The sequence below is a fragment of the Ailuropoda melanoleuca genome, chromosome 10, assembly GCF_002007445.2.
Source record: "Ailuropoda melanoleuca isolate Jingjing chromosome 10, ASM200744v2, whole genome shotgun sequence".
NCBI lineage: Eukaryota > Metazoa > Chordata > Mammalia > Carnivora > Ursidae > Ailuropoda > Ailuropoda melanoleuca.
Genome location: NC_048227.1, coordinates 7,676,661 through 7,701,856, shown reverse-complemented (window position 1 = coordinate 7,701,856; position 25,196 = coordinate 7,676,661). Strand labels below are relative to the sequence as shown.

General features: G+C 48.3%; 1 protein-coding gene across 6 annotated transcripts in view; it reads right to left on the bottom strand.

Moving 5' to 3' along the window:
• CUX1 (cut like homeobox 1) overlaps window positions 1-25,180 on the bottom strand; it is a 358,600-nt gene extending 333,420 nt beyond the window's left edge. For 2 of the 6 annotated variants that reach the window (XM_034669957.1, XM_034669959.1), the window contains exon 1: window positions 24,483-25,179. In XM_034669957.1, coding sequence (XP_034525848.1) covers window positions 24,483-24,812 — 330 coding nt within the window. In that variant the 5' untranslated portion in view covers window positions 24,813-25,179. Of the gene's footprint in view, window positions 1-24,482 lie in introns of all 6 variants that reach the window. The other 4 variants (XM_034669958.1, XM_034669956.1, XM_034669961.1 and 1 more) reach the window with 4 other exon arrangements.
• Window positions 25,181-25,196: the final 16 nt, after the last annotated feature.

Below are 25,196 nucleotides of genomic sequence, written 5' to 3'. Positions count from 1 at the left end.
GGGGGAGGGGGGGGATGGCAAGGGGCTAGCTACTACGCTTTGTGACCAAAATGTGCTTCATACAATTGTTTACAGGTATGAAATAATGTTTTCTTAAGGATTTTAAAAAGTAAAAATGAAGAGGGGGGCACCTGCCTGGCTCTGTTAGTGGAGTGTCCTGCTCTTGATCTCGGGGTCGTGAGTTCGAGCCCCACGTTGGGTGTGGTGTTCATTTAATTAAAAAAGATTTTTTTTAAGTAAAAATAACGAGAAGTCAATGTAAGCAAAAGAACTTTAAAAAGAAACCATGGTGAACATAGCCAGTGAGATCAAAGAGGACACTCGGTCGTAAGAATGGAACATTCAGCGAACAAGAAAGAAAACTCAGAAGCTACAAATATGACAGATAAAAGTTCAGAAAGATTGGGCGGTTTAACAGTTCTCCCAGATACATCAAAAAAGACAAAGACATCAAAAATAAAAGGTAAGAAAAATGGCCAGATATGGCCACGAGGCCATGTCTGAATAACGAGTTCCGGAGGACAGAGAACAGGCGAGAAAACAAGACCCACCCTGAGGAGCATTTTCATGATCGCCGAGAAGAGGACGGGTAAGACCATGTCTCTAAAGGTGGCAGAGGGACACAGCGAAGGGCTGGAAATCAGACCACCCCCAACAAGGGGAGCCCTGGATGCCTGGAATTTTTTTTTTAAGATTTTATTTATTTATTTGACAGAGATAGAGACAGCCAGCAAGAGAGGGAACAGAAGCAGGGGGAGTGGGAGAGGAAGAAGCAGGCTCATAGCGGAGGAGCCTGATGTGGGGCTCGATCCCATAACGCCGGGATCATGCCCTGAGCCGAAGGCAGACGCTTAACCGCTGTGCCACCCAGGCGCCCCTGGATGCCTGGAATTCTATGCTCGACAACCACCTTTATCAGGAAGCTCCTAGAGAAGATCTCCCACATGAGATATTAACCAAGAAAGACCAGAATTCAGGAGACGCGATCCAAAGCAGGAGGGAGAGGGGGGCCCGAGATGATGGGGAAGGGGACAGGGCAGTAGCCAGTCCCGGCTGGAGCAGAAGGACAAGGGACCTGGCGGGGTGCTGCCAAAAAGACATGAGGCCCTACCTATCTGATGGGTTCCCATGTTTTAAGAGACACGGGTTGCTGGAAGAGAGTTTGGGGAGAAATCAGACTTGTACAGAGAAACTAGTATTTACATAGTACGTGAAATTCGGTTGAGCCCAAAAGAGAAACAGGACTACCCCGCAAAGGGGAGAGAGGAGCCAGGGACCCTTTGTGCGTCTCCACTGCCCCTGCACGTCCCACGGCGCCACACCAGCAAGCAGATGCCCACACTGAAACCCAAGGCCCAGGATCAGAAGCCAGCTTCCCAGACAGAGACTGTTGCGAGGGGCAGGTGCTGACTGTGGGGAGACGTGGGTGGGGGGTGGTTCTTTTTTCCTACTGATAGAATTTTGATTAAAAACTGAAAAACAAAGTGCTTTGAACAGAAGAAAACGTGCAAAAAACAAGGACCACCTTTAGACAGTTTTTATTTTAAAATTAAATACATCCAAGATGTACAACTTCCTTTTTTTCCCCTTTTGTGGTTCCTTCAACAATTCCAAACTGTGATAACCGTAAGGATCACGTGGAAGAGTGTTTATTCTGCCTTAATAACTGTTTTTACTCCCAAGCTTCTCTCATCTCTGATCATCTTCTTTTTTTAAGTTTATTTATTTTTAAGTAATCTCTATACCCAATGTTGGGCTCAAACTCACAACCCCAAGATCAAGCGTCACATGCTCTTCCAACTGAGCCAGCCAGGCGTCCTCCCTGACCACTTTTTTTTTTAAGATTTATTTATTTAATTGAGCGAGAGAGTGATCGAGCGAGGGCGCATGCAGTGGGGAAAGGAGGAGCAGAGGAAGAGAGTCTGAAGCAGACTCTGCACAGAGTCTAACTCGGGGCATGATCCTGCAACCCTGAGGTCATGACCTGAGCCGAAACCACGAGTCGGACTCTTAACCGACTACACTACCCAGGTACCCCTCCCGGGCCATTTTCTAATGGCAGAACCTGGGAGCTTGGCTCCAGCCTGGGCTGGGAAGTATCAAGTGGAAGAGGCCCCCGGCCTCCCACTTCCCCAGAGGCTGCCTGGGGCTGCGGGGGCCAGCCGGGCACCCGGGAGCATCTGCAGGGGAGCCTCAAGCCCCTGCCAGATACTGACTCCTCTTTCCTCAGCACGCAAGATTTCTCACCAACAAACTTTCTGACTTGGCTTCTGAAATCCCTGCCGATGCATGCTCTGTAAAACGATTTCACCATTTCCTCCAAATTTCGTATTTCTATCACATACCTGCAAGTCAGATCGAAGTGTGTTTTATATGAATTGCCTACCTTCAAAATTCAGGCAACAGTGCCACCCTGTTCGAGATTACCTGATGGAGGAGGGAGGGAACACTAATCTTAGCCGCTCTGTCCTTCTCCCATACCCCCAAGGCAGCCCCCCCTTCAGAAAAGGACAGGGCTGACTACATAACAGCCCAAATCGGCTGCCAAGGCAGAAACACCTACTTGGAAACAGGCTTCAAGATCCTGGCCAAGAAAACAAAACTCAGCCCGACATGTAAGTCACATGGCGCAGCGGCTGTATCCTGCTCCCCGCTGTCAGCAGCCACTGGAGAGAGCAAACCGAAGTTCTCCAGGCCGCCAAGGATGCCTTGCAAGTGTTCTGCTGCTCTACCCACACCCCATTTTCTATCTGCTGTGCATTTAAGAAGCTACTAGAAATTGTTCTCATCCTTCGAGTTAAGCACATTCCGTAGGCCCAGAGCCTCGCCGCACAAAAGTGGTGAATTTCTGAACCAAATCTGTCCCCCTCAGAGGCCTAGCGGGCCGAGGAAGAAGGAGAGGAAAAATCAATTACTAGTCAGTCCCCACCAACACTGGACAATCCTGTCGCCATCTGGAGCCGAAAGGACCTTCCACTTTGGAATTCCTCCTCTCTATAGGAAGTTTGCCACCAAATATTAAAAGCCAAAGGTGCCAAGTACTGCATGACTCACATTTTTCATTTGCCCACTGAACATTTGACGTGGAAGTTACTCACACCCAGGAGCAGGCTTTTGCCTTAAAAATACATTATTCAGACTGAGTCGGGTTTAATGTGGAAGCAGATATTTTTAATCTCATAAAGCAGAAAAATCTCTGGGGGAAAAGCGTAAAAGAAAAATACAGACAACACAACATCAGTGTGTACCCAGTGACCCAAACAGCCCAGGCATCAGTGCCGACACGGTGACATAGGACATCTCAGTCTGGGTCAGTACCACTATGATTCTTTTTTTTTTTTTTTTAAGATCTATTTATTTATTTGAGGGGGGGGGAAAGCAGGGGGGAGAGGGAGAGAGAGAATCCCAAGCAGACTACCCACTGAGTGGGGAGCCCAAGACAGGGCTCGATCTCATGACCCTGGGATCATGACCTGAGACGAAATCGAGTCGGACGCTTAACCGACAGAGCCATCAGGCACCCTGCTATTATTCTATTAATATAAGGCAGTCTCTGTGGGTGAGCTGCTGGCACCACAACACTTTCCTTGACTTTTTCAGGCTAAGAGAACTTAGGATAGTATATCAGGCACCGTCCCAAGCAGAGTCTTAACAAAAACCCCATAAAGTACGGAGTTTCCCTATCACCCTTTTACAGGGGAAGCAGGGGAAACGCCCAAAGTCACACAGGTAACAGATAGAAAAGCAGAAGTTCCAAATCAGAAGGGTCATCTGCCCCCCCAGGCAGGTGTGCCCGCAACCAGGAGGGCAGGCAGCTGGCGATGGGCTCTGGGCACACCAAAGGCAGTCCCTCTAGAAAACCCCACGTGCTCACCCTGGAAGCAGTGCAACAAGCAGAGGAGAGGCTCCCCGAAAATCATTTTCCAAACCAGTGTCTTCCGTCCTGGCCCCAACATTTGCCACGGCACAGGTGAAAGCGGGGCCTTCCCCACGGGATGTGCGGCACAGGCATCTAACAGAACGTAACTTAGGCACTTCTTAGTGGCTCGGGCTCATCATAACGTGACGTCAGGGCTGAAGTCCGGCGTGACTCCCCACGCTCCTCGACAGTCTACTGTAGAAGCTGCCTCTCTCCGCCCCCAGCCTGCAATTCTTTTGTCTTTCTGGTCTTCGGCTCCCAAGCTGACAGCTAGTCCTACCACGAGGACTTCCCCTGCCTTTTTCCAATGTGTTGTTTTACTGTGCTCGGCCCTTGAAAAGCAGACGATCGATATTATTAGAACCGAGTGTACAAAAGGGGCTGGGGTTAAGAGAGGTCAGGGAGGGGGCCCGAGAGCCTCCGGTGCAAAGAGCCACTGACTGTGGGCCGTCCCCTGGCAGCTCGGCCCTCTGACTGCCACCCTGGGTTCTGGAAAGCTCTACAGGGAAGACCAGGGAGGAGTCACTCTATTAAAATACGAATTAAATAAAACCAACCCTCCCTTTTAAGAGGATCTAGACCAGTGCTGCTCAAATTTTAATGTGCATATGAATCACCTGGGAATCTCATAAAAATGCAGATTCTGACCCAGGAGGTCTGGGGTGGGGCCTGAGACTCTGCACTTCTCACAAGGTCCTGGGGATGCCCAAACTGCTGGTCCTGGACCTCTGAGTCCCAAGGGTCTAGATTTAGACCAGTGCTGTCCAACAGAAATTATAATATACACCACATAAGTCATTTTAAATATTCTGGCAGCTAGCCCCAGGTCTAGCTAGCTGATCTCCTCCATTCTGTCCTCTACCTCTATCCACATACCACGGGCTAGGGCCAGTGGGTGTTAGCCAGGAAGCAATCAGAATTTTAGCTGTTTTCGAACAGTATAGTGAACCCCTAAGTACCCATCTGGTCCCTCAGCTGCAACAACTGTTAATTCAGGACCAGTCTATCCCGTACACTACCCCTATCATGAGAAATTTTTTTAAAAGCTACCAACGCCCATGCCAGACTAGCAGAATCAGAGTCCCTGAAGGTCACCCATGCCCCAGGGGATCTGCTGGCTGATAACATCAGAGGCAGGGAGCCCCAGGAAAACAGGTGTGACTGGAGCAAGGACTCAAGGGTGCCTAAGGGGCCTTACTGCACCCCTGCCCAAGCCCTCTACCCTAAGGCGCATCCCTCTCCACCGAACTCAGGGGATGATAAGCTGTGGCCTAACTCGCGCCCCTCACCGGCAAGGGATCAGCTGATACCCTGGAGCCCAGGCTGAGGGGACCACAGGTCACAGGGAAAAACAGCCAGAAGGAAAGCAAATACTAGAAGAGAGAAATCAAGAGCCTAGCCCAACAGCCTGCACAGAAAAAGCAGAGTTAATGAATAGGACTGAACAAAAACTTAAAATGGACACAGTCAAAACCAGCAGAGAAGAGAGAGCTGTTGGTGGAAAGAGGGCAGAGAAACTGATTTTAGAAACCAAGAGGAAAAAAACACACACGGTGGGTCTTAATAACTTCAGGAATAATCCCAATTCTGAATTTCCAAAAAACAAAACAGACTGCACAATTTTAAAATCCACCAGGGGAAAAAAAAATCAACCCAATAAAACATTACAAGAAAAGATACCCTCCCCAAAAATAATGGTAGAAAGAAAAACAAAATATTGCATAAGTCCTAATATAACCACAATGACTCTAAATGTACACCAGCTAAATTCACTAATTAAAGACAGACTCTCAACCTGGGTTTAAAAAACAAGATCCCACATCATATATCTAAACCAAACACATTCAAAGCAAAAGGATTTGTTAAGACTGAAAATAATATTAGAGAAAAAAGCTTTATCGGGCCCGCAGAAACGAAAAACAAAAGAAATAAACAGGATTCTCGTTGCATCGACACAGATAGAATTTAAGGTGACAAACATCATCCAGGAGGAAAAAAGAGCCTGCATATACACCAGGAGAAGAAACTATTAATCAGGAAAATGTAAAGACCATGCTCGTATGTGTAGCTAACAATACAGCCTTAATGTAATATAATAAAAAAGCTGTCAGAACTATAGGAAGAAAATTAGCAGAGACATGGAAGAATTAAGTACCACGAATAAGCTCAAAAAAATACATACAGTGAAAATTTTATCCCCAAACAAAAAACACATTACTTCTGAGCATATATGGTTCACAAAAATCTACCAAGTGCAAATGCACCCAAAAGGTCTCTTGCATATTTATTCCAAAGAAATCTGCGTCATGTGGACTACATCCTCCGACCATACGCAATCAAAACGGACATCAACAGCCTAAGAAGTCTTTTTTTAATGTCAAAAATCTAGAAAATATCTACTATTAACTAACCCTTGGGTTAAAGAGGAAATTACAAGGGAAATTACAAAATGAAGACAATTTTACAAAGTGAATAAAAATGAAAGCACTAAGTGTCAAAGTTTGTGGAGCACTGCTAAAGCAATTCTTAGAAGAGGTTTTAGGGCTTTGAATATGTTGATCAGAAAACGAGAAAGATTTTAATCAAAAAGCTGAGCATTCTGAATAAGAAGTCTGGAAAAGAGAGTGGCCTCTTAAGAGACAGGAGTGAAGCGAAGGAGAGAAATCGGTGACATGAACAAAGACAAAGAGGTCAAGAAGGGCGAAAGCTGGGTTTCCTTGAGGGATTAATAAGACAAACAAACCCACAAACTCTACATGAGACTGAAAATAAGTTGCAGATAAATTCAGAGACAGAGATTCTAGAAAGACGACTCGCAACAGCTAGCACTAAAAACCAGATTTGCAAAACTCATGAAGGTATTGTGAACACTCATACACGAATAAAGCTTAAGGGATGCCTGGGTGGCTCGGTCAGTTAAGCGTCTGCCTTGGGCTCAGGTCATGATCCCAGGGTCCTGGGATCGAGTCCTGCACTGGGCTCCCTGCTCAGTGAGGAGCCTGCTTCTCCCCCTGCTTGTGCTCTCTCCCTCTCTCTCTGTGTCAAATAGATAAATAAAATCTTAAAAGAAAAAGACTAAATGTTAAAACCTAGATGAAATGGACGTGTTTCCAGAAAGTTATCAAAGGCCCAAACTGGTCGACGCAAGGCTGAAGACTAATAAAAAAAAAGTGAAAAGGTAAATGCCTGCCAGCCACGCTGGGTGTCAGGACCCACAGTGGGATGGGTGAGCCTGACCACACGGAACCTACAGAGCCCACCCGCATCTTAGAGGAATGAGTCCAAAACAATTTTCACCCATTTTCTACAAGGACCCGTCTAATTTCAATTCCAAATAGGTAAGGCTAAGGAAAGTACAGGCCAATTTCATTGCGTAGAACAGATGTTAAAAACTCTACAACAAATCCAACCGTATTTTAAAATCCAAGACAAAGAGGTGTTTACCCCACGACGCAATGAAGATTTGGCCTCAAAGCCTCCATCGCTGTAATGTAACGTATCACACGCATGGAATGAAGGATCAAAACCACATGGACTTGAAGCGATTTTAAGAAAAAGTATTTGCTAAAGGTCAACACCTATTTATTATTAAAAAAACAAAACAAAACCCTCAGAAAAGGAGGGGAAAGGGACTCAAGGTAGTTCCTCAACCCAATTAAGGCTTCTACCAAAAATCCCCTTTAGGCACATCCCCTGGCGACCAGGAAAGAGCAGGCCACCATCACCCACGAAGATGCAACAGAGTCCCTGAGGTTCCGGCCAACCAAACAAGTCGCTCTGGCTCAAGGACTGGAAGGAAAGAGACAACAAAAGTGTCACATTTTTGCAGACAATATTATCCCCAGAGAAAAGCAAGAGTCAAGGAAATCAGAAAACTAGAAAGAGATTCAGCAAGCCCATCAGTTTCCAAATCAGTAAACAAAACCAGTTGTCTTCCTCCACACCACAGTCATCAATTAGGGAAAAAAAAATGTTTATTTTAAATAAGACACTGGTCACAACTACTACTTCTAATAAAGAATTCAAGAAACCTTTTTGGAGGAAGAAGACCTAAACAAATGGAGAAATATCTTTGTTCAAGGACGGGACAACTTAAAAGTTCTTCATTCGGCACGCCGCCCCCCCCCCCACCGCCAAATTAACCTGAGTATTTCATCCAAATCCAATAGAAACTCCAGCAGAATCTGGGGGGAACTGGAGAGAAATGTGCACGAAAGAACAACAAACCTTGAGGTGCCAAGGTATTTTGAAAAAGAAGATCAAAGAGAATAAATTCACCTGATCAGAAATTAAAAGGCATATAAAGGCTCCATAACATGGTGTGGTACCGGCACAAGAAGAAACAAATTGGGGAAGGGGGGACAAAAGAATGACCCCAGAAACACACCCACATATATCTGAGGATGGGGCATATAAGAGGCAGCTTCCCAAAAACCAGGTAGGAGACAGGCCTGCTCAGCAGGTAATGTCGGAAAAACTAGCTACCTCTTTGTACAAAAACCATCTCGGACCTAAAGATCTAAACTTGGAAGACCAATCTATAGCTATCAAAATACGAGGATCTTTGGGGCGCGTGGATGGCTCAGTCGTGTGTGTTCCAGCTCAGGGTTGTGAGTTTGAGCCCCATGTTATATGTGGAGAGTACATAAATAAATAAACTTAAAAAAAAAAATTCGAGTATCTTTGTGATTTCGAGTTGGGAAAGACGTTCTCAAGATGGAAAATCACACCAAACCTGAGGGTAAAAGCCTGACAGATGTGACTTCCTCAGAATTAAGTTTTTCTACGTATTGAAGGACACTACAGACAAATCAACAAGAAAGACTGGGAAAAGATTATCTGCAACAGCAAAAACCAACAAAGGATTAGCATATAAAACATACAAAGAACTCTTGCAAATCAACAAAAACATGGTAAACCATTAAAACAAAACAAAACAACATATATGCTCAGGCAATTTACAGAAGAGTAAATCTGAAATCTAACAAGAATAAAAGAGGTCGATAACAAGTATGAACCTTACCGGTGATCAGAACTCGCACAACGCTGAAGTACCACTTTCAAACCATCAGAATGGCAAAAAGTCTCCAGGAAGTGCTGACGTGAACGTGGAGAGCGCCGTGGTGCCTCCGCTCTGGGAAGCAATCCGGCAGCGCTGAGTGAAATTAACAGCCCTGTGCACTCTGGACTCAACAATCCACTCCTGGACCATCCATCACACGAGCTGTGTTAAGGATGCCGGAGGCACTGGGCTGTCAGGGGCCACCCCCACGGAAATGGACACAGGAACCGTGTGCCCCCCAAATTCATACGATGAAGCCCTAGCCCTTGAAGTGATGACATCTGGAGGTGGGCTTTTGGGACATACTTAGGTTTAGATGAGGTCACGAGGGTGGGGTCCCCGGGCTGGGATTAGCGACCTTATAAGAGACACCGGGATGCTCCCTCACTCTCTCTGTCCCCTCTGCCACGTGGAGGATACAGCAAGAAGGTGGCTGTCTGCAAGCTCAGGAGAGGACGCTTACCAGGAATGCGATTGGCAGGTACCTTGACCTTGGCCTTTCAGCCCCCAGAACTATGAGAAATAAAACATGTATTGTTGAAGCCACCCGGTCTATGGCATTTTGTTGTATCTTCAGATGGAATCCAATGCTGCTATCGTGAAGGACAACCAAAACTTCAGGGAGGAACATGGACAGATCTCAAAACCAGTGATGAGTGACAAGGAGGGAGAGAAAGAGGTCCAGCACGATGCCAGACAGGAATGAAGCTCCCTGCACCTATGAAGCAGGCCACACAGTTCACAAGAACACAACCGCGTAAAGGCAGACTAAACACACTAGCATGGGGCTGGGGGTCCAGAAACGGGGATGGCGCATAAAGGAGGAAAAATTTAATAAGATGAATCATGTCTGCTGTGAACTGAGGAGTGATGTAGGGTGAGAGACACACACGCACACGCACACACACACGCACACACCCTGAAGGCAGGCAGAAAAGGGATCCGGATTTTCCTGCCCATCACGTACAAATGAGCATTAAAACTCTTACAATCTGACTTAAGGATTTCAATCTTTAACATGATAAAAACAGTTGGCAAGCTGTTCCCGAACTCTGAAAATGACTGTGAACTGAGCTGGTAATGGCCCCTCGTGGCGATTCCACTCTGGAGGGGTCATGACACACCTATCTGAATAGACCCTCGCAGACACACGTATACAGCTGAAAAAGATTTGGTATTTTGCTGTAACTTATGGAACCTGTCAATTTCATTCACAATTTACACCAGCTTCTAATTATACTTAACTGAATATTAACAATTCTAATTGCTTAATGCTTTATTGGCTCCATCTAAAGTATTGAGGGACATCTGGCTTGGCAAATGGGATCCTGCCTGCTACTAGGAGAGAGAGCTTAGAGCACACATTCCTCCCCACGCTCTCAAGTCTACCGTCACCCAGGACCAGAGCATCTCAAAAGCATTACCTGGAAGTCTGCACCAGCAAAGCAGTCCGAGGAAACTTCCTACCATCTGGAATGGTAACTGTAATATTCCTGCTTCATTTGTGTCGCCGACAGTTGGGGGCAGGGTGACATCAGCACTGAGGACCCAGGCCCCTTCCATCTTCCCGCTCCGCCACCCCTGCATCTGCCCCATCCCGGGGGGGGGGGGCTCCTATGCTCGGATTGGTGGCGGCAGGCCCCAGAGCCTCCTCGCCCGCAAGCCTGTTCATGGGCTTTGTCCGGGCTCATCTCCTTTTAGGTGAGAAGAAGCCCTTTCTCATGAGCAACTCTGACATTGCCTGTTTCTGTAACCAAAACAAAGTGAAATCCCCACCACGCCTGGCCAGGGGAAGGCACTGCCAGGACAGTTTAGACAAACTTCCAGTTTCGTCCCGGAGCAGAAAAGAGTGAGGAGAGACCCTGGGTGGGCAACTAACCGTGACTGCTCTTAGCCAAACACAGCCTTTTCACAAGTTCCTCTATCATACTGGTTCCAAACCAGGGCAGTGCCCCACGCAAGGCCCCAGAGGAGAAGGCCAGAGGAAGACCAGAGAGAGCAGAGTAAGATGGGAGCGGCATGGGCATTAAAATGAGCATCCTGGGGAACAAGCAAGAGCTGCAAACAAGAGGTCAAAAAGGAACAGACTCAAAACTGTGAACAGAGTCCCCATATCTGACCCACCATTTCCACTCCTACGTACGTACCTAAGAAATCTGGAAACCTACTTCGTACCAAAACTTGCACACGGACAGGCATTCATAGCAGCATTATTCATAAAACCCCAAAGCAGAAACCATCCAAATGGCCATCATTCGTGGCAGGATAATCAGATGTATCTCCACACCATGGATATTATTCAGCCATAGAAAGGAATGACGGATGGATCCGTGCCACAATGTGGATGGACCTGGAAGACATTACACTGAGCCAAAGGAGCCAGACACAAAAGGCCACATATTGTATGATTCCATTTATATGTGAAATATCCGAATCAGGCAAATCCACTGAGGCAGAAAGTAGAGTAAGGGTTACAAGAGCCTGGGGCAGGAAGGGGGAGGGGAGGTGCGGGGCAGATGCAAGGGTCATGGCTAACAGGTATGGGTTTCTTGCTGCAGTGGTGACAATGTTCTACCATTTGATTGTGGTGATAGTTGCAGAACATTATGAATACACGCAAAAAAAAATGAATCGCACGCTTTAAAAAGGTTAAAGCAGTGAATTTTATATGAATTTTATCTTAAAAAAAAAAGAGAAACAGGGGCTCCTGGCTGGGCTCAGTCGGTAGAGCCTGCAACTCTTAATCTTGGGGTCGTGAATACAAGCCCCATGTTGGGTGTAAAGCTTACCTTTAAAAAAAAAAAAAAGTAAAAAGTAACAGAACAGAGGTACTGGGCATTGTGTCGAGGGAGCTATTCTTTGAAGCATGTTCAATAGGAAAAAAAAATGTTTTCAAGAGCACTCTGCACCATCGTGCCCCCCCCAACCAAAATGGAAAACTAGTTGTACACTCAAATGTTTCCAGGTCACACTGTCCCTTAAAAAATAGAAATCTGTAAGATTTTCAGACATCCTAATGGCCCTAACCCAGATAACAGGCTCTGTTTAAGCTTCTGAAAGCAGGGGCTCCTTGGCCAGCGCAGTCCACTCCGCACACCCAACGGGGAAGGAATATGTTGGAAAACCTGTAGATAGCATTAAGAAAACTTCCCCGTTTGAGACTAAGAATCAGCTTTTGGGAAAACTCCCTGAGCCTCTCAAACAAACAGCAGGCCTCCTGCAGACGCGGCACACTGGCCACCACGCCTCACGCAGGCGCCTGGGTTTCAAGCCCATTTTGAGAAGCTCCGTGGAAGAACAGCTGGACGGCAGGTGTGTCTGGGGTAAGGAAGGGCAGGCAAGCAGCTGTGCTGGGACGGGCGGAAGGGCCCGACCACTCCACCCCCGTGGGAACACTGCACCCCCCCATCCTGGAGCTGCACAGCCCCCATCGGGAGGAGATGTGGGCACTTTAGGGGCGGCGGTCAATTCAGAAGAGTATTTCTTAGCCGGACACCAAACCGCTGCCACGGGCAAAGCGGCAGGAGACTTTCTGCGAAGTCCGCAAACACAACGCTCCGTCCCAGCGGCTGAGGCTCGGTTTACTGGTCCCAGAAGCCTTGCACTTCAGCCACCTGGAAATAACACCACACTGGAACCTTTTTAAACCTTCTCCCACCTTTCCTGTTCACCCCAAGGTGGTTCTCACACCTCTTCTTTTCTCCGTAAACCGTCTTAGCCACTCTCTGACGCTTCCCATTCCCCTCCCGCATCCCAGGGAAAATGGAAGAATCTCACAACAGGGCCCTCAGCTTTCTTCCGGCACCCCTAACTTACAAGTGAGCCCTCTCTCCAACCTGCAAACAAGTTCGAGCCTTTGCATCCAGAAACAACCCTCCCGCACACCACCGCCTGCCCTGCACTTCCCACGCGTCTCGCACCTCGGGCTTGTCCCAGCCAGCCGCTCCGGGAGAGTTGGGACTGGAAGGCACCCCGGGCAACCCACGAGGCGGCCAGCCTGTCCCCGGGGCGCAGGTGGCTCGGGGGCTGCACAGAAAGTGGCCATCCTGATAGCTGGCAGGCACGAACCCCCCCCAGTACCTACCTACCTGAGCTATCAGGCACGAACCCCTCCCCAGTACCTACCTACCTGACTTGCCACCAGGTATCACGCTATAATTAGTCATTGTAATTGAAGCTGAACGTAATTAATTACATAATTTCAAAGTGTTCAAGTTTAATTCCATTAAAATTACATCATGAAACTGGGGAATTACAAAGGATTACCGACAAAAAGCAAATAGGGAAGAATAAAGAGACTCCAAGCTGACTCCCTGCACATCTGAGTCACGCCCAATGCTCAAGTATAGGGCAGTCACCCCACCTGCTTTTAATAAACCCATGGGGCCCAGCCAGGCAGCAGTGTGCGAGGGCCAGCTCCAGGCGCCAGGTGACACCAGCCTGCCGCTCAGGGTCAAACGGACCCGGAAGGCCACTCCCTCCCTGCCCTGCTCCCTGTCCCTTCCCCACACTCAGGCTCTCTGCAGACACCTCGCCCACAGGTGGCCCCTTCTCAGCCACAGCCCCCACAATCCCAGGGGCCCTGCCCCAAAAACACCAGGGCCCAGGATCCTCCCTCTTCCACACCCCACACACTGAGGCTGGTATCTCTCCCTGGTCCCTCTCCATCTCTCACCAGGACCATGCCTTCCACAGGGTCTCCTCCCCCCTGCTTGTCTTTACCACCTCTCCCTCCTCACTCTGGTCGGCCCTTCATGTGACTCAGCGGGGCTTTGCACAGAGGTCCTGACCTGTCTGCTCCACGCCCAGGCACACGCAATATGGATTACGTATTCCTTATGTTTACTTTCTGTCTCCCCTGCTAGAATGTAAGTTCCTTGAAGGCAGGGGTATCCGCTATTGTGGCCATTAGAACGCTGTGCTAGAACAGTGCATGGCCCAGAGGAAGTGAAATAAGTCAGTGGAGCAAGATGGCAAATGACCATCTTCCCAGGCGCCTGCCCTTATAACCTGACACCTGGGGATACTGCGTGTCCTGTGGTTTTCTGACCAGCAGAGCTGGGGGCTTATTCCACCCAGCACCCTAGGGGTGACCAGGCACCGTGGAGACGGACTCTCTGGATAAATGAATGAATGGCCCCAACAGTCCATGAGTGACTCCAAAACAAACAAAACCGCCAACAACTTCACTCACGCAGACTGTATTATTTCTAAGACCACTGCACCTTTTTGTATGTATTTTTTTAATTTATAACTTCTTACCAAAAGCTGCATCCAAAAAAAAAAAAAAAAAACCCAGACATGCAAAAAAGTCATCCAAATTCAGAGTAGTCCAAAAGCTCCATTTTTCTATGATAATTCCCTGAGTAAACTAGGCTGAGATCTAAGGAGTAGATGTGCTCGGGCTTCTCTCGGGACAGATGCCCACCTGCAGACCGCTTACAAAGCCAGTCTCTTGCTGAGCGCACCCCAACATTGCCTCTGATGTGTAACACGAAGACAGAACCCCGTGTGATTGGTACTGGGAGGTGATGCTGCCCGGATCTGAATCCAGCATCCCTGTAGGGCCTAAATCAACTGGACTCCCGGGGGCCGAGCGAGCAGAGATTTTGTGTTGACCATCACGGGGCGAAATGTAAGTATTAGGCTCTAACAGCAAACTGCTCCCCGGCATCAGCTGCAGGCCCCGTGTCTCAGAGAAGAGCCCTTGTGAGAGTCGTGCTCCCCAGCCTGCCGCAGCTGGACAGGGCTCGGCTTCTCCCCTGCCAGCTCCTTCCCTCCCTCCCTTCCTCCTTCCCCATGGCCCGGGTCCCATGAGCAGCCCTTTCTCCTGCCTACCATTTATTCCCCCAAATCTCCTTCAATGCATATGCTGCCGCACAGACGGGACATGGAGGCCAACAGGGGGCACAGAAGGGAGGGCTGCTTTCAGCTCGAGGCTGTCGCCGCACCCCACCTGTCAGATAACCTTTGCTGATGGGAATGCTCATTGCCAGGTGGAGCAGGATCTGATTACCTTTTCTGGGGAGCTCTATTGCTATGAATGGACTCTGAAGTCTCAAGGCTGGGGAGGCTCTAGGAAATTTCTCAAATCCAGCAAGGTCTCATCCAGAAAGTAGCCACCCACCGAGGTCAACCCACATACCTGCACGCCCACCGCCCAGGCTTCATTTCCATGTCCAGCCACTCACGTTAAGTGACTTCCCCATCCCCGGGCTCGTCTTCAGTCACCCATGGACCTGCGCCCCACTCCTGAATCCTCCCACAGCCTCATCACAAGGACTCCAGGGCTTCTATGGAGCTGGTCTCATGAATAGCAGGGATCGGCAGGAAAGCCATGGACCAAGGAGTCAGCCTACTGCTTTCCAGCTTCTCACCTACCAGCCAATCCTCTCTCTTCCCTGGAGCCGTTGTGTGGATGACAAGAAAGAAATCAAGGGCCCAAAACGCGCCTGCCCCTGGTCAGTACTTGGGAAATAATAGCAGTCAGTGAATACTTAGAAAAAAAAAGGTTGAAGCCTCTGCCTTGTCACCAGTGGACAGGAAACCAGTTATAACGGGGCGCCTGGGTGGCACAGCGGTTAAGCATCTGCCTTCGGCTCAGGGCGTGATCCCGGCGTTATGGGATCGAGCCCCACATCAGTCTCCTCCGCTATGAGCCTGCTTCTTCCTCTCCCACTCCCCATGCTTGTGTTCCCTCTCTCGCTGGCTGTCTCTATCTCTGTCAAATAAATAAATAAAATCTTAAAAAAAAAAAGAAAAAGAAACCAGTTATAACATGCGCAGTCCACTACGAGCAGCAACGCTGTCCGTCTCTTCCCCCTCCACGGAGACATCCCAGCGGTCCTAGCTCCAGGCCTGGGGCAGTTAACAGTCAGGCGGGGGTCCCCCAGTTAAAATGAGCTCTCCAGCCCTCCCCACCTCAAATGATGCCCACCTCTCAAGCACCAGCTGCAAGGGGGACAAATCTTCCACAGGCTGCAACCCCCAGGATTCAAGTTCTCATCCACATTTCAACACCAACCTCTCTGCTGAGCTCCCCCCTCCTTCTCTCCAGGGCTCAGCCCCTGAATTCCCACCAGACCCCCCCCAAGTCCCCCATATCCCACCAGGAACACACCCTCTTCGTCAGCCTGGGTGGCTCCTCTCCCTCCTCCCTGTCCCTGTGGACACGCCCCCTCCCCCATCAGCCACCCAGGCTGGCCCCTGGGGTCTGTGGCTGCTCTCAGCTGCCCCTGGCAACCCTCACTTCCCCAAATCCATGCAAATGCTTATGCGGCCAGACGGTGACGTCACCTCCACAAAAATATCCTAGGTACTTTCTTTGTAAATGAAGAAGCAGAAAAAGCATGCAGGCTATGAAGGCCACTGCTCTGAAGAGGGCCTGGCCCAGGGCCTTTGCCTCTCCGCACGCCAGGCCCAGGGGGTGGCTCCTGGGGGCTGAGCACACGGGAGCCATTTCTCCAGTGCTGACACCCAGACCTTCATGCCTCTTGCCTTGCCGCCTCTTGCCTTGCCACTTGCTTTCTCTTGCATTGGTTGGGCTCTAATCATTACAATACGCACTTTCCCCGTTTAGGGGGAAGTTTCCTCCCATTCAGGCTCTGGGCAGAGTCAAAAAATAAATCTCTGTCAAAGAATTGTTCTGCCTAATTCTATTTTTAAAAATGTGGATTTTTTTTTTATGTTTTACGTACCACAAATACAATTACATATATTTTAAGCAATGCACAGGTCGCTTTACAAGGATGGAATTGAATAAATGGAAATAAATAAGAAATTCAGGTTCCTTTGGCGTATATACCTATCATTAGCTTTCAAAACAGCCATCTTAATATAAGCGAGCTCCCTTGCACAATCCTAAGAAGAATTCCGTTTGCCCTCTTAAGTCAACCAGCCGAATGAGTCTTAAACCAGAATATCCGGGACTGTCCCCCTTAAAAGAGGCTGACAGCGCTCCTGCAGCGGAACTCACTGGGCGCTACAGCAGGGTGGGATGAAAGAGCGGGTTAGTACCCGTGAGGTGGAGAACAGGAGCGGAGCGGTCAAGGACAGCCAGAAGCTATGGCGGATGCTTTGTGGGGTCCAGGGAAGGAAGCCAGACCTCAGAGGGGAGTTCTCAGAGACCACCAGCCACCCCTCAGCTGTTCTGCTGGGATGCCCTCTTTCCCACACTTCCCCAGATGCACAGATCTCAGCCGAGGCCTTCTCTCTGCTCTGGGTGGGGGCTTTTCCCAGGGTGGACTCCCTTCCTCTGCAGCCCTCCGACGACCCACGGCGCACGGCTCCATCGCAGCCAAAATGCCAGCTGCCTGCTCCCCCAGGGTGGCAAGTGCTGCTCCCCTACCCTGCATCACCAGCGCCTGGGGCTCCCGCAGCGCTGGGTCAAAACGGAAGGAAAGGAGCGCGTGAAAGAAGGTCTGACACTCAGAGGTGCAGAGGAAGGATGAGAGCATTCCCCAAAGTGAGCATGAATCTGGGATCTTTAAGTGGAGCAAAAGGTTTAGGTAAATGGAGCCAACCATCAGGAACTCCGTCTGCTGGCCTAAGGCAAGTGGTCTCCATTCTGCACCCAAGTGAGCCACCGTGGGAGTTTAAGGAGAAAGAACAGCAGGATGGGATCAATGGTTTGGGAAGATTAATCTGGCAGCCACATCTATAATGGATTGTGACCTGTTTCCAACAGATACTTTTGAAACAAGTAAAGGCTACACAACTCAGTTCGGCTCTCGTGTGCTGGAAAGATCTGGCTCTTGCATACAAGCAGCCCCCAAAACTAACTGCACACACACACAGGCACACGTGCACAAAAGATTTATTAAAGTATTGGTGCGTTGTAAAATGACAACATAATTACATACCAACACAGAGCAAAGTAAAACAATCGCAAACCACTGCTCGCTCCCCTGACAATGACATTTAAGCCACAACTGGCAATACCCTTCCTCTCCCAATCCCACGCCAATGCTGACAAATTTGAGTGGGGAGAAGAGAGACGACGGAGCGACCAGCTCCAGGTGACGACTTTCTGACTGCTTAGTGCTGCTCTCCATGCCCTTGGTAGCTCACTGGCCCCCTAAGCTCAACCTGCAACTGTGGGGCCCGGAGCGGACCAAGTCACCTGGATGGGCGCCTTGCAGCAGCCCGGGCTTCCTGTCTGGCTCCCAGGGCCCCCACATGCCTACGGAACAGGAGCATGACCCCAAACCTGACCTTGCCCCCACCCCTGGCTGAATGCTGTGACAGCACACGATATTATGTAAGCAAGGAACCGAGGCACAGCTGCAATGAAGCGATTCCAGTGAATTGATGTTTCCAAGAATGTTCCTAAAGTCACAGTCTTGTTTCAAAATCATACGACTTATAACATCGCTGCCGTGTGAACGAGAAGAGAAGCTGGAAATTGATTTGCGGGGCCACTCATAATTTTAGTTGTAATTTCTGTATGTTTGGTGACTAAAATCTTTCCCCCTTTAAAAGGTGTGTGTTCTATGGGCAGTTGCTACCTACACGCTCAGTGAGGGCAGAGCAGAACAATGTGAAACAGAAATAATTCACTGTACACAGAATCGCGTGGGTTCAAGTTCTAGGTCAACTACCATGGTGAAAAACAGAAAATAAAGGACGTGTTTCACCATTATCTGCCACACCTTTCAGAATGAAGCAAAAATGGTGATAGGAGCAACAGAATGTTCCTATTTTCAGGGTAAAAGAAAAAAGTCTTTTCCAAACCTAATCAGAAAAATTAAATGCACAATTCCCTCCAGCAAGAATTTTATTTTTAATTTTCATTTACATAGTATCTTTCTTCCAAGAATCTCAAAATAATGGAGCTCCACAAATACTTACAAAGGAAAAAAAAAAAATAAGAAAACAACAGTTGTCACAACACAGGAGGGGACGGGTTTGGCAGGGCCAGAGCTCAGAAGAGGGGCAAGAAATGGGCGGCAGCCGGGACAGCAGGCGTCCAGGGCTGGCAGCGCCCGGGCTGAGGGCGGCGCCTCTGAGGCCCTTCCTTACCAACGGCCCACAGGCCTTGCTCCTGCTTGCAGCTTCAGGCTCCCGAAGACGAGGCTTTACCTTTGGGGTCATTTATTAACGTTCATCAAAATATTCTGACCTCAACAGTGGTTTCTCCCCTAAAACCGGAGAGAAGCTGGCGATCAACCAAAGACGCTCACAGGTCTAAAATATCAACAGAACCAAGATGCCTAAAAAGGACTTCCTATTCTTTCTGGTCTTAAAAACATAAAACTATATGAGAAAACAAAATATTAAAAATGTGCTGGGGGGAAAGAACCAAATGAAAAGAGACTTTTAGGAGGAAATTGGGAAGAAGCTTTTAAGCTAGTTGTTTTTGTTGTTGGGTTTTTTTTTTCCAGCTGAGTGGACAGGATCCGAACGTCTTACATTTAGCAAAAAGCTGTCAACACCCAAATAAAATCTTAATGACAGTCAGAATGGCATTCCATTTCTTGCAATTTCGCAATGTTCACTTAAGAAAGAGCTAATTTGTCAATTTGTTTTTCCCTTAACCAAACTCGGAACACCTCGCAACCATACATAACTTAAAAAAAAAAAAAAAACACGTTAACTCCTTTAACTTATTGAATAAACACAGCCAAATACAAAGATGTCTTTAAGGAAACAAGCCCCATGCTGGTATGCTCAGGATAATGGTAAGACAGAACGAAGCTTCAGAGTAAGTTCTGGTAATTTCTTCCAAGGTTAACTTCATAAATCACAGTCAAAAGCACTGAGGGTTTCAATCGTCAGCTGAGTGGGCCACACTGTGGCCTCCTGGGTTCTATAAAGGTGTGGGCCAGCTCATTTTCACAAGTGCTTCAATGAAAGGGAGCAGAGCCTACGCAGCTCCGTGTGAATCTTCCTACCTGGCCATTTTTCCCCGTTGCTTCATGGCGCTGTGTAAATTCCTGGGAGGAATGAACACTCCCAACCTCGCTCCTTCTCCAGCCACCTGTCTGACGGGGTTCCTGAGGATGGGGGGGATCCTCTAGGTGGGCACCATACCAACAACGTCTGAGGAACTTCCTGGGCTGCCCTCAGCCCAGGGCTCTAACAAACACAAAAATTCTGCGGACTGCCCCGGGCCTCCTGCAGCAAGGAAGAGCCTTCAGATTCAAATGAAGAAAATGACAAGATTTATTTCGTGCAGGAACACCATCGTCTCAGAATTTAATTACAGCAAGAATGAGAATTATTTTTATTAGAGAGCTGTTTACTTTTCGAACGGAAGGTCGTTGATGGGTTCTGCAACAAATTAGGTATCTTTCAGAAACCCTTGTTTGCCCTCATTATGTTTTTTAACTGTGACATACCACGTGAATAGGGTAGCACGTGGACTTTCTAAAAATCGAAGGTGCTTCAAAGCTGCTTCTGTGATGGTGCCAGTGAAGGCGACGCCATCGGTCCCCCCCTTAATCCCAGGGCACTTCCTGCAGGGACACCTCCCTCCCAGCCAAAGGCCACTCTCCTTACCCACTTTCTCAGGAGACAGCTGAAATGGGGACTGATTACAGCTCAGCAAATCCAAAACTGTGACAGGAACAACAGCTCAATACAAATCTTAGCTGTCCTCTTCAATAAAATCAATACCTAAACACCAACCCAAACCGGCTTCTTAAACATACAGCAAAACCGGGGCTATTCAGCTGGCTTTGAAAACTACAAAAGGAAGAGTGGCCGAGAAAATTCAGAGAGCCCCACTACTGACATTTGTTGAAACAAACTCGGTTTGGTGGGTTGTTTTGGGGGGGGGGGATGCTATGTGAGTTTATATCCCTCAATGTAGAGTTTTAGGAAAAGTAATTTCTCTCTGAATTCTAAATTATCGAGGTGTAATAAAATTTATCCAAATGCTCATGTCAATAAATGTTTATTAAATCAGAAATCACAAGTGAATTCACAACTTCTTTGCCAGAAATGCTACATAATACAGATATTAAATCACTTGTCTAATTACGCCATTAAAGTTCCTTTTTCACTCCATGATCTGCACACACATAGCTGTTTTGGGTGTCCAGACATACACAGGCATCTAGTTCCTAAAATGCCCAGCACGACTGGAACGTCCAGGTAAACAGTAGTGGGGCGCACTGAGAGGTCACGGGGCCCCTCTTCAAATAGCTCCAACAAAACAAATGGCCAGAAGTAAAAAGTGTCTCTGTGCTTTGCTATAATAAGATTCAAACACAGGATTCCAAGAATTCCACCTGTTTCCAATTAGATACCAGAATTGCTTGAGTGTTTAAACTACATTCACTTGCTACTTATACAAAACAATTCTTCCGGGTTTTTTGAACGTTTTAAGTATGTTAAAATAAGATTAAGGGTCTGGTTTAAACAATCAGAGGCAGGGGAATTTCAGTTGAAACCAAAACTATCTCTCTGCAGCCATAATGCAGAGCTTCAGACAAAACAACAGACCAAGATAACCGATTTCTATCTTTGACAATTACTTGTAAAAATCAGACCTTTCACAGGAAAAGCAATTATACATCTACATTTTTATATGTTAAATGAAGTATAAATAGCTTTTTAAGTAATTTCTGAAATAACATATGATCCTATAAAGTAACCTGAAGGTCAAGTTTGTGGTACAGGCTATCAGATACACCTGCCTTTTAAGTATGTGAAATTTACATGATGCCAAACGCATAAACTGTATAAAACAGAAGCACAGGTAGGAATTTGGCCTAGCTCTATAGGGTTTTTCACGTGATGAATTTCTCTTTTAAAAATGTGCCAGCTTCCCTCTAACAAATTTGTCCTTCCTTCATTTCACTGAGGATGTTCCTTGTGCTTTATAAATGAGCTAAAATGAATATAGATTTTCTACTTCAAGCCTTGTTTTGTCTCCTAAGACGGACCGTGAGCACAGCCTGGGGAGCAGTTGTGACTGTTGACTGCTACAGGTGGACCCGGAAGGGGGGTGCTGGTCAGGAAGCACGGACTATCCCTTCTGCACACTCCTGCAGAAACCCTGCTGGGTCTGTTTTAATTGTACACAACAGGGCCAGGCTTTTTCAACAGCCATTAAAGGTCTCCGGCTCCATCGGCTCCCCAGACAGCATTTTTAAGGTTAGCTCAGTGGATTAGGAGAGAATAAATCCTGAGGGGATTGGCAGTTTGTCCCCTTGCCCTTCCAACTTCCCCACTAACTAACTACTGGCAAGAGTTATGTGAAACTGGGGAAGGAGGCAAAGGGGGACTCTACAAACCCAACTGTATCAGGAGCTCTTGCATAACCCCATCCCTTCACTGCCTTGCACCTTTAAAAAAAGAAAAGAAAAAAAAAACTACATAGTTGCGCACAGAGAAAAAAACCTTTAATCCACTGACAATGACCCCCTCCCACACCCAATCTCAAACACACCGATATTAAAAGAACCAAGAAAACAAAGACAGCAGCTGTGTAGAACTCCTTGACGATTTGCTTCCTCTGTATTTTCTAAAGGGTACTGAATGGGATACGTATCATAATCAAAATAATATACTTCTGGGAAATACTGCCATAACAGGAAAACACAAAATAAAACCTATCAGAGAAACAGACTTTTGGCAAAACTGGAATTATTTTCTGATTTTGAAAAAGAGGAAAACGTTTCAAGGTACTTTTGCAGAGACTCCTTAAAGGGGAGCACTAGTCATGTAGGAATAACGCCCCAACGGGAAGCCAGTCACCAGCAGGCCCCTTCCCCAAAAGCTTCGCTCACAGAGTTACATGAGCTTGTTTTAGAAAGTGTCCTCTTTTCAAACATGTATTTAAAAGGCAAATTTATACAATGGTGTTTTTCTTGTTACCAAAAAAAAAAGAAAAGAAAAGAAAGAAAGAAAGAAAGAAAGAGAAAAAAAAGCCTGGTTTTTACAAGTCTGGGATAGGATAAAAACTTGTCCAACTAGTCTTAGCAACACCAAAGCACTGACACTTCCATACCACAAGCCTTTGGGACTAAAAAGGAAATGAAATAGAGCTCAATCTTCAGAAGCTCTCTTTCTGGACACTCAGTCCACATCCCAAGGCTTCACGACCAAGCAGAGGGACAAGAACTCAGGCCCAGCTCAGGGCGGCGTAGCAGAGGCATGGGAGGGGCACAACTGTCTTGTCTCCGGCAAACCCGCAGAAGTCCCCAACCTGGGTCTGAGTCTAGCTAAGACCCAGCCTCTTTACCCTCAGGTGGCAGTGCCCCAGCCAGCACCGAGCCCTGCCGGCAACCCGATCACTGGGTCAGGGGTTCTGGAAAGATGAGAAGAGTCTGAAACTAATGAATTCTCTCTTCTCAAACTGCAGTCTCATTGGCTCACTTACTGTCTGTGGGAACAGAGATGACGTTAAACTGGATACCGACTCAAAAGGCCTCTTCAGGGCCCAGAGAAAGAACCAGTTTAGCCTTATACTTGAACTCTGGCATTCCATAGCCAAATGAAGTCTCTCAAACCTGCGATGGAGCGGCAACAGGAAATCATCTAAGGCCAAATCTTTATCTACCGGCCAAAGCCAACGGATGCTCCGGACAGAGAATGATAGCGATGCTCGCTCACATACTTTTCTTTTTCAAGATCAACACCTTAAAGTTCATTCACGTAAACTGACAAGGAAACTTCCAACCCAACCCTGTAGTTACACAGTTAAACATCCTCATGATATCCTGAAGTAGCTAGTCACTGGTGGGTTCGGGGTGTCAAAAAGTTCATAAAACCTAATACCTCTCTGGAAACCAAATCCATCTCCCATGGAGTGTTGCCAAGATGCTTAAAAAATAAACCTCACTGATGTTCAGCTAAATGTCCATTTAGGAAGACAAGAAAAAAAAATTAAGGTTTATGTCTTCAAAACTCCACAACGGGTTTTACAGTAAGCACAGGAATTAAATTATGGTAAAAGGGAGCTATTTTTACTAAAACAGGGTAGACCAATTTATCAAAAATGCCATTCGGCTGTGTTCATTACATTCAGGAATCTAATTTACACAATAGACACTTTGGAGTAATCTATTTTAGTCAATAAATACTCAAACTCCTTTAAGTTTTAATCTTATCGGAAATACATATTTCACATAGTCTTCTTCCTAGTTAAGCGAGAAATTTGAAGAAATTTCATAACGACTGTGAGTCTGCTTTATCTTTCTCACGTAGGCAGGAACGGAAAACAAGCATATACAATTAAAGTTGTCAGACTCCATTTATGTATGTTTTAATCCAATCCGCTTCATTTCATACGAGGCTGCATCTGGAGTTCATTTGCCTCCCTCCTAAAAGCATCGTAGGTCACTATCACCGGTCCTCCGGGTTAGGAAAGTTCGGTCAAGTTTACCTTCCCGCACCCCTCAGAGTTGGGCGCTGCGGCGGATCCTAAGGGACGCTCGCTGGGCGACCCCCGGAGTATCGGACGGCCCTGGGCCCTCGCGAGCAGCAGACCAACCTCCTCTCCCGCCGCCCCCCCCCCGCAGCGCTCCCTGGGCTCGCCCACAAGCCGCTCACCTTCAACTTGGCTCCGGCTACGCACAACATCCACCTGGAAGAGTCCCGGGGCTGTCCAGGCGCCGCCAGCGCGGAGCCGCCAGGTTCGGGGCGAACCCCGAAGGCGCGCCGCTCCTCTGGGTGGGGGGTGGCAGGCAGTAACGCGCCCCCTGGGCACCACGGCCGCACCGGCGCCGGATGGGGAGCCCCCGCATGATCCCCCCACGGCGTCCCGTGCTCGGCGCGCGGACCATGGCCCGGCACGCCACAGTCGAGGGGGGACCCCGGGGCTTTGCTTTCGAGAACCCGACCCGAGAAGGCATTTCGGAGAGGACCGGCCGCGCGCTCCATTGCGCCCCCGGACACTGCTGCGGGGGGGCAGAGCCCCCGATGAGAGGGCCGGAGCGGGCGGGTCACTGGGGGCCGCGGGAGCCTCTGGATCCGGGCGAGAGCCGCCCGGACAGGCGGCGGGGAGGAAGCGTCCCCCACCCGGGCAGACGGCGCGCCGGGGCGCAGCGCGGGGCCTGCGCTCGGGGAAAGTTGCTGCCCTCCGCCCGCACCGGCTCCCGCCGGGCGCTCCGACCCACGGGCTCCGCGCGCCGGGCGCCCGCCGCCCCTCCCAAGTTTACCCCCAGCGCCCCTACCGGGGTCTCTGGCCGCAGAGGGGCCGGTCCGCGCCACTCATGCAGGCACACAAAAGAGCGGGGCGGCTACGGGTGGCCCCGGGGCGCCCGC